This window comes from Polypterus senegalus, unplaced genomic scaffold, assembly GCF_016835505.1.
Source record: "Polypterus senegalus isolate Bchr_013 unplaced genomic scaffold, ASM1683550v1 scaffold_2498, whole genome shotgun sequence".
NCBI lineage: Eukaryota > Metazoa > Chordata > Cladistia > Polypteriformes > Polypteridae > Polypterus > Polypterus senegalus.
In genome coordinates this window covers 1-12,870 of record NW_024382713.1, presented here as the reverse complement: position 1 = coordinate 12,870, position 12,870 = coordinate 1, and the positions used below count along the sequence as shown (strand labels likewise).

Below are 12,870 nucleotides of genomic sequence, written 5' to 3'. Positions count from 1 at the left end.
TGTCCCCCGAGGGACCCAAGTATTATTCCCTATTTTCCAGTTACCATCCACTACGTTAGTGATACAGTATTTATTTTCCTTAACTTCCCGTAAACTGGTCAAATCCCGGAGCTACTTCATTCACTCAATCGGACTCCCTCGTTCTACTCACCAAGAAATTCATGACCTGCTGGGGAAATCCCAGTTGGTTCGACCTTCGTATTCGGTCAGAGGAGGCCAGGGACTTCTCACGCAGGATACGCCCGAGGCAGGCCAGTCCTAACTTTTGCGGAGCTGGTCCTTCCGACCCGGCGGAGTCGGTCCTTTTACGGTCCTCTGGGCGATCCCGCCGAGGAGTCACCTGTCCGTCTCCGCCCCATGTTGGGTGTCAGAAAAGTGTGGACGAAGGTTCAAACAAATAGCAGGCAGACACCAATTTCTAATAAGCAGAATCTTTTATTTCTGACTTCTTGCTGAGCAGAGTGGCTTTTCCTTACAGAGAGAAAATGCAAGGAAGGCCCCCGACAAGGGGGGGTTCAGCTGCATTTATAACAAAATCTTCAAAGAGAATGGTTAGAAAAAAAATAGAGCAGTTCCATTCAATGCCACAGAACATTCTTTACAAAATTTTGCTGATTAGTCTTATATTTGAAAATGAAGCTTATCAGAAAGCTTGTCATATGTTTGGCATCTTACTTGGACAATAACCAGACACTGCTTGAGACAACCGGGAGTGGCTGAGAGCTGCATTCCACAGCTGGAAGCACACTTCTGTTAATAATAATACCTAGCCACACAGAGAACATGCAGATTTTCATACAGAAGCTAGCAATAGATTTTAAATTCCATTCCACACTCACCAAAGATCTAAGGAATCTCCATCAGGTGAAAGAAAAAGCCCCTAAAACTGGTTATTAGGAAACCTAGAGACTGGCCAGGAATCGGCTAAACAATGCAGTCAGAACGCTGAATGGAAACACAGAAATAAACTGAGCGCGTCAGTGTGGAGCAAACAGTCGCTCCTCTGTGTGTAGAAGCCTTCAGTCTGTTACTAATTCCTAAAAGTCGTCTCCCAATGCTCACTCGGACTCCTCATCCCTCCATGACAAACTTCACAAGTTCTATGGCAGATTTGACCAACAAGTTGCTGAGTCCTTTCATCCCCTCGTCTCCTTCATCTCTAAGGTTGTTATATCAGCAGCCACTTCTTCAGAAAGCCTCTCCCCCTCTTCTCACTTTTCTATGCAGGAATACGACGTCTGGAAGTTTTTTACGGCACAGAAGTGTAAGACGTCCGCCGGCCCTGACTCTGTCTCACCTGACACAATCAAACCTGTGCAGGCCCCTCGTTGCTCTCTTCACAGACATCTTTAGCCCGTCTTTTGCACAGTTCACACGATCTGCTTTAAATCTTCTGTTACTGTTTCTGTTCCTAAAAGTGATAAAATAAGCTGCCGCACTGATCTCAGGCCTATTGCTCTTACATCAGTTTTAATGTAAATACTTGAACGGATTCTTCTAAGCCATCTGAAATCTGTCCCTGCTACTGATCTCGACCCTCTTCAGTTTGCATTTCGAGCACATAGGTCTGTGGATGACGCCATTAACATGGGCTTTCACTGTGTGCTCGAACATCAGGACTGTAAAGGAACTTCTGCCAGAATCCTGTTTGTAGACGTCAGCTAAGCTTTTAATGCCATTGGGGCTGCGCTGTTGATAACTAAACTTCTACACTCTGAACTGAATCCTTCCATCTGTGAATGGATTTACAGTTTTCTGATTAACCTGAAACAATACGTTTGTGTGGACTCCCACCTCTCAGACTGTCTCTGTATCAGCACAGGTTCCCCTTGAGGCAGTGGACAGCCCTTCTATATTACTCCTTGTACCCCAATGACTGCAGGTCCACTGATCCTCAGTTAAATCGTTAAATTTACTGATGACACCACCACTATTGGTCTAATTACTAACGGCAATGAAACACCTTCTAGAAATGAGGGGTCTCGTCTTTTGTCTTGGTGAGCTTCAACACCCTGCTGCTCAAGACCCCTGAGACAGTTTTAAATGGCCACTGACTTTCACAAACGGCAGTCACAACCTCTAACACTAGAAATGAATGATTCAGCAGTCAATATGATGGACTCCTTCAAAGTTCTGAGCACAACAATCACAAACACTTTTTCACCTGGGACATGAACACCACCACATCACTAAGAAGGCACAACTATGATTGGACTTCTTACGCCAGATAAAGAAATTAAATATTTAACAGCCAATCCTCGTTTAGTTTCACAAAGCCGTAATTGAAAGTGTAATCACATTCTCCATTGGTGTCTGGTTTGGCTCACCAACGTCACACTCCATAAATAAATGAGAGTGTGTGGTGAGGTCTGCTGTGCTTTTCATCTGTGCAGACCTGTAGACATCTCGTGTTACTATCCGTGTCATAAGAACCACCACGGACTCATCTCAACAGCTCAGCACTTCTTCACACAAACTCCCAAACGCTTCAGTCAATTCAAACTCAAACTAACAGACACCTCCAGAGTTTCTTAGCCAGAGCGACAGCCTCTCCCAGCAGTGACTTAGCCGTCTTCTGTGTGTATTCATGTGTTCTGTCAGAGACTGTGTGAAGGTGTGTGTTTGTACAGTGTGAGGACATGTGTGTGTGACATGGGAATACACACTCACACTCTCACCGGCACATCACTATCAGCACATCTCCTTTATAATTGGATTATTCTACAACTTGGTTTGAAGTTTGTCTTTTTCACTTCAGGTATTTCTGTTATTTGTCTGTGATGTTGTGTTCCGTTATAAGGAGCTCCAAATCTACCAAGTCAGATTCCTGCTCATGAAATACTGGAGAATAAAAGGGATTCGGATTCATTGTGATTACAGAATTTTATTTTAAATCCCCACAGATTCTGTCCAATCAGATGAGCTCTTTACTATTAGTGTCTTATCAGCGCAGCTCCTGATTGGTTTTGTTAATTGTGTTGTGCTCGTCCCCAGTCCCATCACACACTCCCAGATTTCCTCACTCGTTTTCTTTTCTCTCCTTTCAGACTTCTGTCCTCTCACACTGGACATCAACACAGCACACAGAGACCTCCATCTGTCTGAAGGGAACAAGAAGGTGACATATGAGGGGACAGAGACTGAATATCATGATCACCCTGACAGATTTGACTACTGGTGCCAAGTTCTATGCACAGAGGCTCTGACTGGGACTCGCTGTTACTGGGAGGTGGAGGTAGTGGACACATCATGAAGATTGGAGTCGCATATAAAGGACTGAGAAGGAAAGGAGGAGGCGATGAGTGCCGCCTTGGATACAATGACAAGTCCTGGAGTTTGCAGAGGTCTGTTTTCCAGTGCTCTGTCGTCACAATAACAAGAGGACTGTAATCCGCCCCTCCAGCCCCATAATAGGTGTGTATCTGGACTGGCCTGCTGGCTCTCTGTCATTTTATAGCGTCTCACACACAATGACCCTCCTGCACAGGTTCAACACCTCCTTCACTGAGCCCCTCTATCCAGGGTTTAGTGTTGGTCTTCACTCCAGTGTAACAATCAGCCATCTGACACGATGTGACCACTGACCAGTATCCTCAACCAGTCACTTGATGTCCCCACAAGCGCAGGTCCTCTTTTAGTTTGTAGTTTAGGGTGAAATTAATTTTGGGGGTGGGGGTAGCACCTCTGTGATTAAATTTGTGGATGAGAATGCGGGGCGAGTGCCGCTGTCAGGGTCTCCATTATTATTGGGTTTGAGTAGCCAATCAGGTGTATGTGTCATAGTGAGGGGCAAAGTCACTTCAGACCTACAAATACCAGTCTGACCAGCAGGGGTCACTGTTAAATCTCAGCCACATGTCCTTCAGGCTGACACCCCTACAACTACTGAGGCCCCCAACTGTCACTGAATGTCACCATTTAAGTAGGACAGGTGTGTGGTTCTGCTGGATCAGCACAACTGAAAGGCGCTATACAGACTCAGTATGGAGAGCTCTTGAATAGTGACTATATGTAGGAGCAGAGAGTGACAGAGGATACTGGAGTGTTGTCCACTCACCAGACATGTTGTGACCCTCCATTGGTCACTCAAAGGGTCGTCACTGTGAATGTCTGAAGGCGAGGACTCGCTGGTCAGTCAGATTTCGGCCATACTGACAGAATTTGGTGTTTTAGTTGATGTCACATTAAACTTTATACTTAACCTCCTCCTTGTCCCCAGATTTGTCACTCCTGGTAACCCTGAAAGCTCCAACATCTTCAAAAAATTAATTCTTGGTCAGTTGGCACACACTTGACATGGGTGCACATGTGTGGCTTTGCAGTGGACTGGCACCCCATCCAGGGTTGGCCCACCTTGTCCACAAACCTGAAATTGAAAAGCAGATAAGAAAGACAAGGAATGGAAAGAAGGGTCACTGATTGGTCAGTCGCCAAACTGCCCCGTCTAGTGGCCACTCTGAATTTTAAATGAATGGCAAGGCTGAGGGGGAGGAAAGATTTGGGTTTGATCAAATGGATATTTAGTGTGGATTTCTTAATATTGTCATTAGCTTTAAGGAGAGTGCAGCATTGTTAGGTTATGGAAGATTCTCTATGAGAAAAGAACATTTATTTGATTTTTTTTAATAATCGTTATGTATTAACAAAATACAAATCTAATAATTGATTACATTTTGTATAATAAACTCTCAATGTTGTTTGGTGAATAAACATTAAGGATGACTGACATTTGTCAAATCTGCTCACCTGTGACCTTCTGACTTGTCACCACCTCTGGTCACATCTCCTGTGTTGTCTGATCTGAAGATATAACACTCCGTATTGATGATCCATTTCATAATAGCGCTGGAAAAGTCAGAAAATGCTTTTTAATTCTCAAGACAATGGGGTGAGTAACAAATAAGATGTTGATTTGGATTGAATATTTGATTTGTAAGTCTAGCAGTGAAATCGATCATTGAGACCTGAGCAGTGCTCTCTATTCCACATCTGAGTGTCTGCGCTGTCATGTGTCCCATGTGCCCCTGTGTGTCTGCTGTGCCCTCGTATGACCACTCCATCCTGCACCCCCACACACTACTGAGATGTTCAGTTACTAATAAACGTGGACATTAAATGATGAATTTCACACTCATGGACACCACAAGAAGTTGAAGTGCATTGAGGACTGAAGTCAGCTATGATGTTTCATTTTGGGTTTCATTTCTGCCTCGAATGAGTTTCCATTTTCTTTCAACTTTTTGTTTGCTATTTTTATGAATTGCTTTGTAAATGGATTTGGCTTTGTTTGTGTATGGTGTGCTGATGTATATTTTGTTTTTAAATCTTTATGTATTTGGTTAGTTTTGTTGTCCCTCATTTCTTGTGAAGCCCAGGGGGGGCCACTTGACACTGCAGCTGGAGCTCCGCCTCCAGGGCTATTTAAGAAGAAGCTGCAAATGAAAGAGCCGCTCCAACACTGGGCTCTCTCCTGTCTGGTGGGCTCTGCTTTACGTTTTGGTGTTTGGTGGTCTTTTTGGTCTCCTGCTTTAGGTTTGTTGGATTTTGATAACTTGAGGTTTTTGCTTTATTATGTCTGTCTTTTATTTGTAAGCATATTTTAATCCTTTCTTTAGTAAATTTCTTTTAATCCTTTTCCTCCGTAAACTGTGTTTGATTTTATTGTGTAGGATTTATTTTGTTTTCTATATTTACATTTTCTCTCTTAGGAGGCGCTTTCATCTAAAGACATTAAAAGTTAACGTCAGTCAAGGGACTGTTTGGGTACAAGTGTGACAGGGAGCAGTGGGCCCAATTGGTTTAAATTCTGTTCACAAGGGTTAATGTGCAGGACACCTTTTCCGAGTTAGTGACATTAAAAGTGGTGTCCCTCAGGGTCCGCTGCTCTCTTTAATAATATATATAAATAAACGAGAGAGGAGAATCACAAAGAAAGAGGAGACTCAGACTGACGGGCTGACTTCATGTTGAAGTTGATGATGAGTGAAGTGTTGTGTGTCACTGCGGTGTGAGAGTTCACTAAAACACAACGTCTGCTCCTGAATGAGTAAAGAACTAGCGGCAGATAATATTCAGTCAGTGAATCATCTCATAACACAGAATTAGAGTGTAAGAAGGTCTTAGCGTCAGGACAGGGGGCTCTAGTAAGAGGTGGGCAGCACGAGTGCTCATGAATAGGAAGAAGTCCAAACGGTGTAAGCAGAGGCAAAGAGGTGTCAAGAGGGCAACACAGACAGGAAAAGTCAAGTTGAGTAACTTCATGAAGAGACACCAGCAGGCGGTCGAGCATCACAGGAGCTGAAGGGGCCAGCGGGTGTTACAGAACTGCACTGCTTAGCTAACCTGATATTCATCTGAACAATCGAACTTAAATAATATAAATTTAATAAAAAGGGGCTGACCATCTAAGTAACCAAGTCCTAATTTAAACTGAGGCCAGCACAACGCAAGTCCTGTTTGATGTTGGACTTGTGGAGGGTGGCTTGGACAGTTCAGTCCTCCATGAAGGCAACATCTGCAGGAGACCCCCAGCTGGTTGAGCCCCTGAAGCCCAGAGGAGGTGGTTACTGGCTTGCGCTGTAGTAGACATTTGGTGGTCCCGGACCAGGGGTCCTTCATGGAGATGGAGTGCATGGTGCGAACTACTGTTATCCTGAATGCTTACTGTGATATTGGGAGTGGAATTCCAAACCTGCTGAGATGTCTGACACCCCACTGCTCACTTGTCACTTTATTGTATTTAACAGGTAAAATCTTAATCTACAGGTAAGAATAAAGTGTGAAGAGGACGACTTAAAGTTAAATGAAATAGAAATTACCATCCAAGGAACTTCCAGAAGCTTCTTTAGAATTCAGTGCAAGTGGATTCACGTTGTCCTTACTTAAGAATGTTCAGCGCCTGTTCGCCCTTCAAATGCTTCGGTATCTTCAAGGTCCTCCGACTTCACTGCTCTCCTGATGGGATGTTAAGGATGACAGAGCTGAACTGAAATGAGATATGGGATTACCTTTTGTGTGGTTGATTACTGTGAGTCACATTAACGTAATGTAATCTTATAAAATGAATGCTGAGAAGAAGACTACAAACAACAGACAATGACGTAACACCATACATTACATACACCATCAGGTGATAAACACAAGAGACACTCCTGGATTTGTAAGTGTGGCCCGATGTTAAGTAGCCTGTCCCTGAACCTGCTGCTGCTGACCACAGAAAATCTCAAAACTGTCTCAGCAGCCAAAGAGAACAGTGGGGTCCGATGTCTGATGTGGTTTACAGCCTCTATGGCACGGACCACCCTGCTCAAATTACTGAAGGACAGACGATATTTAATGTCATTTTATTTACAGTAGCTCAGTTCAGATGGTCTACTTCATGAACATGACATGCATATACCGTAGTGAGAGACCCCATAAATGGCACAGTGTAAGACCACCACCATGTTTCAGCAGTAACATAATCTCATGTTCACATTAGATGGTGCTGAGAGATGGAAAAGAAAATGCAAATAAATCACAAGCTGTAACAGTCAGGTGCTCATCTTTCACAGGTTGTGTGTTCAGAACAAACATCAAATTCTTACATCAGATGACTGAATATTTATCTTGTGACAAAAACATTCTGCTGAAAAGTCACAGGCATTAAATTTCATCTGCCACAAATCAACCCACCCTGTCTCCTCTCCAAGCCCCTCTGTGATCATTCAACGGATTCTCAATTGTCTGCCAATCCACCTATCTTGGTATCATCTGGAAACTTAACCAGCTTATTAATTATATTCCTATCTAAATCATTTATATATATTAAAAATATCAGTGGCCCTAGCACTGCCCCCTGCTGGTCACCACTCTTAACATCACCCAGTTCTGATGAGGGTCCTCACATCATCACCCTCTGCTTCCTGTGTCTGAGCCAATTCTGCACCCATCGACACACATCACCCTGAACTTCCACTTCTTGTAGTTTGATGCCCACCCTCTCATGTGGCACCTCATCAAATGTTTTCTGAAAGTCAGATAAATAATCTCATCTGCTCCACTCTGGTCATATGTTCTTATTGCTTCCTCATAGAATTCCAGCTTGTTTGAGAAACGACCTCCTCTTCTGAAGCCATGCTGTCTGTTCAGTAAAACTCCAGCAATTGCCATGTGTTGCTCATTCTTGTCCTTAATATTTGTGTCCATTCATTTTCCTGTGATGTTCATTAGGCTCTTGGATCTCTCTGGTCACCCTTTTTATATAACAGGAAATATTTGACATTTCCAGTCCTTTGTAATTTCCCAGTGCACAGTTACATCCTAAAAATACGAATCAGTAGTTTATATCTGTACTGCTAACCTCCTTAAGAACTCAAGGATAAATACAATAATAACACATTTCATTTGTATAGTGCCATTCCCATGCCTATGGCACTTATTAACCCTTATACCGCCAGCTATAGTCCCTTCCCAGTGCCATTTGCCAGCACCGAGCTCATCAGTCCGTGTCGTATATTCGTTGAGCAGCCAGCTCATGCCCACTGGCGCCCTGCAGCACTGCAGCCTCACTGTCCCTGATTGAGCTGCTGCACTGGGCTTCGCCTGCCAGCATCAGCGCTTACCTCCGTGTGTTTGTGTTCAGTCCCTTCAAGCGCAGATGGCTCGGTGATTTACTGAAATGTCATCAATGGTGTCAGTTGCACCTTGTACATGTAATAATAGTTTGCTGCAGTAGTTTTTAAAATAGTTTTTACAGTTCACTGGCAGGGTGTAAAATAATCAGTGTTGCAGTAATTGTGATGCTCTTTGCATGAAGAAAAATATGTGTTCTGTTAAAATTTCACTTTTTCTTTGTGAATTGTGACTTTTACTTAAAAATTGCAGCAAAAAAGTATTTGGCATCCTGGGGTGCATTGTTAACGTGATGCACTCTCTACTAACACGATGTCACGAAAAAAGAAACAAGCGCAGTTCATGCAAACTCATATCCTCCTTAGTTTTTGACCTTATAATTAATTGTCAAAATCAAATCAATAAAGACATTTTAAGAAGATGACAAGTCTACTATAGTCAGTTCAATCAACGCTCCTTTTAAAATGTTTGAATATACAGAATATAAAACAGAATCTCAGTGAAGCGGGACTCATGAGTATAGTAACTAATAATATGTGACACTGAGAAATTATAATTCCTAATAACGGGAACAAGTAAAACTTACGACTTCCTAAAACGGACACTGTAAATGTAGGTATTTCAATAAATAATTTAGGAGACTTGTGTGTGCATTTTAATATCGATTTAAGAACTACGTAGGCCACCTGTTGTACTATAAACGGTAGCTCAAGCAGCACTTAACAGTAAATAGTCTAACAGGACAATGACTGACTGAAACGAAGATGCTGCGCCGCAATAAAGGTTCACACTGTCATTCTGCATGTTTAGAAGCTGGTTGGCTGAAACTGTTTATAGCGTGAATTATCCCAAGTTGGAAGTGCCGTATAGCGATCAGACACGAAAAAGACACATTGAGGCATGCTGGACAGTAGTTTGTTTTTCTACAATACAAATTCAGTACGACACCAGGGTCTCCAAACACACAAATATGAAGTTTATTATGTTTTACAGTGAAACTCTTTACATCTTTACATACACAATATAATTAGGAGCATGTGCCCCATGGCCGACTACGGTGGCCCAACTTTCAATCGATAGCTCGATTCGCTCACTATCTGTCTAAGCTTGTTAAATGGAGGAATAGAAAGAAAAACTTTCACAAGAGGAGGAACAGCGACGCAAACCCCTGGTGTTTTTACTGAGCGACAGTGACAACACCACTAAGCCACCTAATCGGGAAAATTAACGAGCTCTCTGAACTACTACTACTGCTCTTACTGTGGCGGATTGAGAATATGTTGTTTGACATATGCACGTTAAATTGGTTTAATTGACATTAATTTTCATTGTTGTATTCTTCTAAGGAATATGAAAAAATATTTATAGATGTATACTTGACGTACGGTTTTGAACAAAATTAAGTGTTCCATAAAAAGGTTGCACAATTTACCTAATCTTTTTATATATATAAAGTTGATATATGACAATATATCTTTGACAGTATGTATCAGACAAAGGAAATCACAGAAATCCACAAGAACAATAATTAATTCTCAGCAACTACTTGAATTGTAGCTTAACCATATCAACTGAAATGTGTAGTGTCAATCAAGTACAAAATATAGAAAATCTCCTTATATGCAGATGACATGGTACTGTATATATCGGATCCAGAAAATTCTGTGCCTGCAGTCTTAGTAGCACTCACAGAATCTCAAAAGATCTCTGGTCTCAGAATTAATCTGAATAAAAGTGTACTCTTTCCAGTGAACTCTCAAGCATATAATATTAGATTAGACACCCTTCCTTTTATCATTGCAGAACAGTTTAAATACCTCGGGGTAAACATCACAAGTAAACATAAAGCTCTTTATCAACAAAATTTCGTCGTCTGCATGGAAAAAATTAAACAAGACTTGCATAGATGGTCAACCCTTTATCTCACACTAGCTGGAAGAATTAACACTGTTAAGATGAATATTCTTCCTAAGCTCCTTTTTTATTTCAAAACATCCCAATATACATTAATAAATCGTTCTTTAAGCAATTAGATTCAACAATAACCTCATTTATTTGGAATTCTAAACATCCACGCATCAAAAGAGCGACCCTACAAAGACAAAAGGCAGAAGGCGGCATGGCTCTACCTAACTTCCAGTTTTATTACTGGGTGGCAAATATACAGGCGATAAGAACCTGGACACAAATAGAAGAACATACACAGGCATGGACCGCAATAGAAGTAAAATCCTGCAGTACTTCTTTGTATTCCCTGCTCTGCACTGCAATAAACAACCGTTATCGGCAATACACTAATAACCCAATTGTGCTCCACTCACTTAGAATCTGGAACCAATGTAGAAAGCATTTTAAGACGGAGAAGCTTCTATCTGTGGCACCCCTGCAAAAGAACCACCTCTTTCAACCTTCACAAACATATGCAGTTTTTAATATCTGGAAAAAATTTGGAATTAACTTGCTTAGAGATCTTTATATAGACAACGTCTTTGCATCCTATGAACAATTACATTCCAAATTTAACATTCCAGCTACAAATTTCTTTCACTATCTTCAAATCAGGAACTTTGTTAAACAGAACCTTCCAGATTTTCCTCATCTTGCACCCTCATCCACGCTGGAAAAATATTGCTCAATCTCAAGGAATTAGACTCCATCTCTACAATATATAAAATCATTTTACAATACCTTCCTTTCAAAGATCCAAGAGGACACTGGGAAAAAATCTCTCAATTAATATATCAGAAAAGGAGTGGAAAGTAGCAATGCAGAGAATTCACTCGAGCTCCATATGCTAAAGCATACAATTATACAACTCAAAATTATATATCGAGCACATCTGTCTCGACTAAAACTCTCCAAAATGTTTCCAGGACATGATCCAACCTGCGAACGTTGCAACCAAGCCCCAGCCTCACTGGGTCACATGTTCTGGGCCTGCTCCAAATTAACATTATTCTGGACAAACATTTTAATTACCTGTCAGACAGCCTTGGACTCACAATCCCTCCTAACCCATTAACAGCTGTGTTTGGGGTTCTTCCAGAAGGGCTTAAAGTGGAGAAAGACAAACAAATTGTGATTGCATTCACTACACTGTTGGCACGCAGACTTATTCTGATAAACTGGAAGAACCCAAACTCTCCTCTTTAAGTCAGTGGGAAACTGATGTGTTATACTATTTGAAATTGGAAAAAATCAAATACTCAGTTAGAGGATCTGTGCAGACTTTTTTCAAAACATGGCAGGATCTAATCAGTAATATTTTAAAATAAGTTCATAAAGCACAGAGAATTTATTAATTTAGGTATGTTTTACAAGCCTTAAATTTAACGCCGTTTGGCTTGCTCTCTCTCTCTCAGGGGTGGGGATCGATCTGTTCTTAACATAATTCTTTTTTTGTAAAAACTTGATTGCTATGTATTGATTGTAATAAAATTAATAAAAAAAGTAAGAATTACAAAATATAACTAGAGTTAAGTGTCAGATAGACTCTCAAAATATAGAGGTCAATGCGTTTCAGTGTGCTAAGGCTTCACAAAGATTCATTAAACAGTGACCATGTCTACGCAAAGCTTCAACTCATTATTTATTCATCGAGCTCCCGTTTGAAGTACATATGGCATCAACAGAGTTAAAAAAACTCGACAGAATTCCCATTGAAATGAAAGTTTGTAGATAATCAATACAGATTGTGCCCGATAAAACTTTGTGGCAAAAAATAAAATTATAAATTATACATCATACAAACGCCGACTTGTTGAATGCATAATGCTGCAAAGAAGAGCTTTAACAATACGGGTGACGACACATCTCACTATAATACTCTAATAAATATCCATTCTTCGCATCAGTGGGCTCGAGACCGCGCAGACCCTCTGCCTATGACGTATGAATCTTTTTAAAGTTAAGGGATTTTGAAAGATTAGCTTGTAAAGCTTGAGATAACTGCTAGTTCAGCCCTTTAAAAATCACACATAGTTAAATAATATGCAGTAGTTCCTTTTAAATCACGTTTGAGACGTCTAAAAAAAAAATCTAGCCTGGACTGTATAATTTGTAATTATATTAATTAATATTAATTTGTATAAAAATGGATCTAAAACAAGCCCTTTTTCTATTCAAACTCACACCACATTTTAAATACAGGTATCTTCAGCTGACCCTAAGGAAACATCTTGTAGAAGCAAGCGACCCGTATGGCTCAGGGAGGGGTGATGGTTCCAGCAGGGGCCGATTCTCACATATTTACAGAGC

The 12,870-nt window shown here is 41.1% G+C and overlaps 1 protein-coding gene across 1 annotated transcript in view; it reads left to right on the top strand.

Annotated features, from left to right (window-relative positions):
- LOC120521172 (zinc finger protein 354C-like) overlaps positions 1–3,235 on the top strand; it is a gene marked incomplete at its 3' end in the record, with an annotated part of 43,940 nt that extends 40,705 nt beyond the window's left edge. The window contains exon 8 of the mRNA XM_039742980.1: positions 3,048–3,235. Coding sequence (XP_039598914.1) covers positions 3,048–3,235 — 188 coding nt within the window. The remainder of the gene's footprint in view (positions 1–3,047) is intronic.
- Between the last annotated feature and the right edge of the window lie 9,635 nt (positions 3,236–12,870).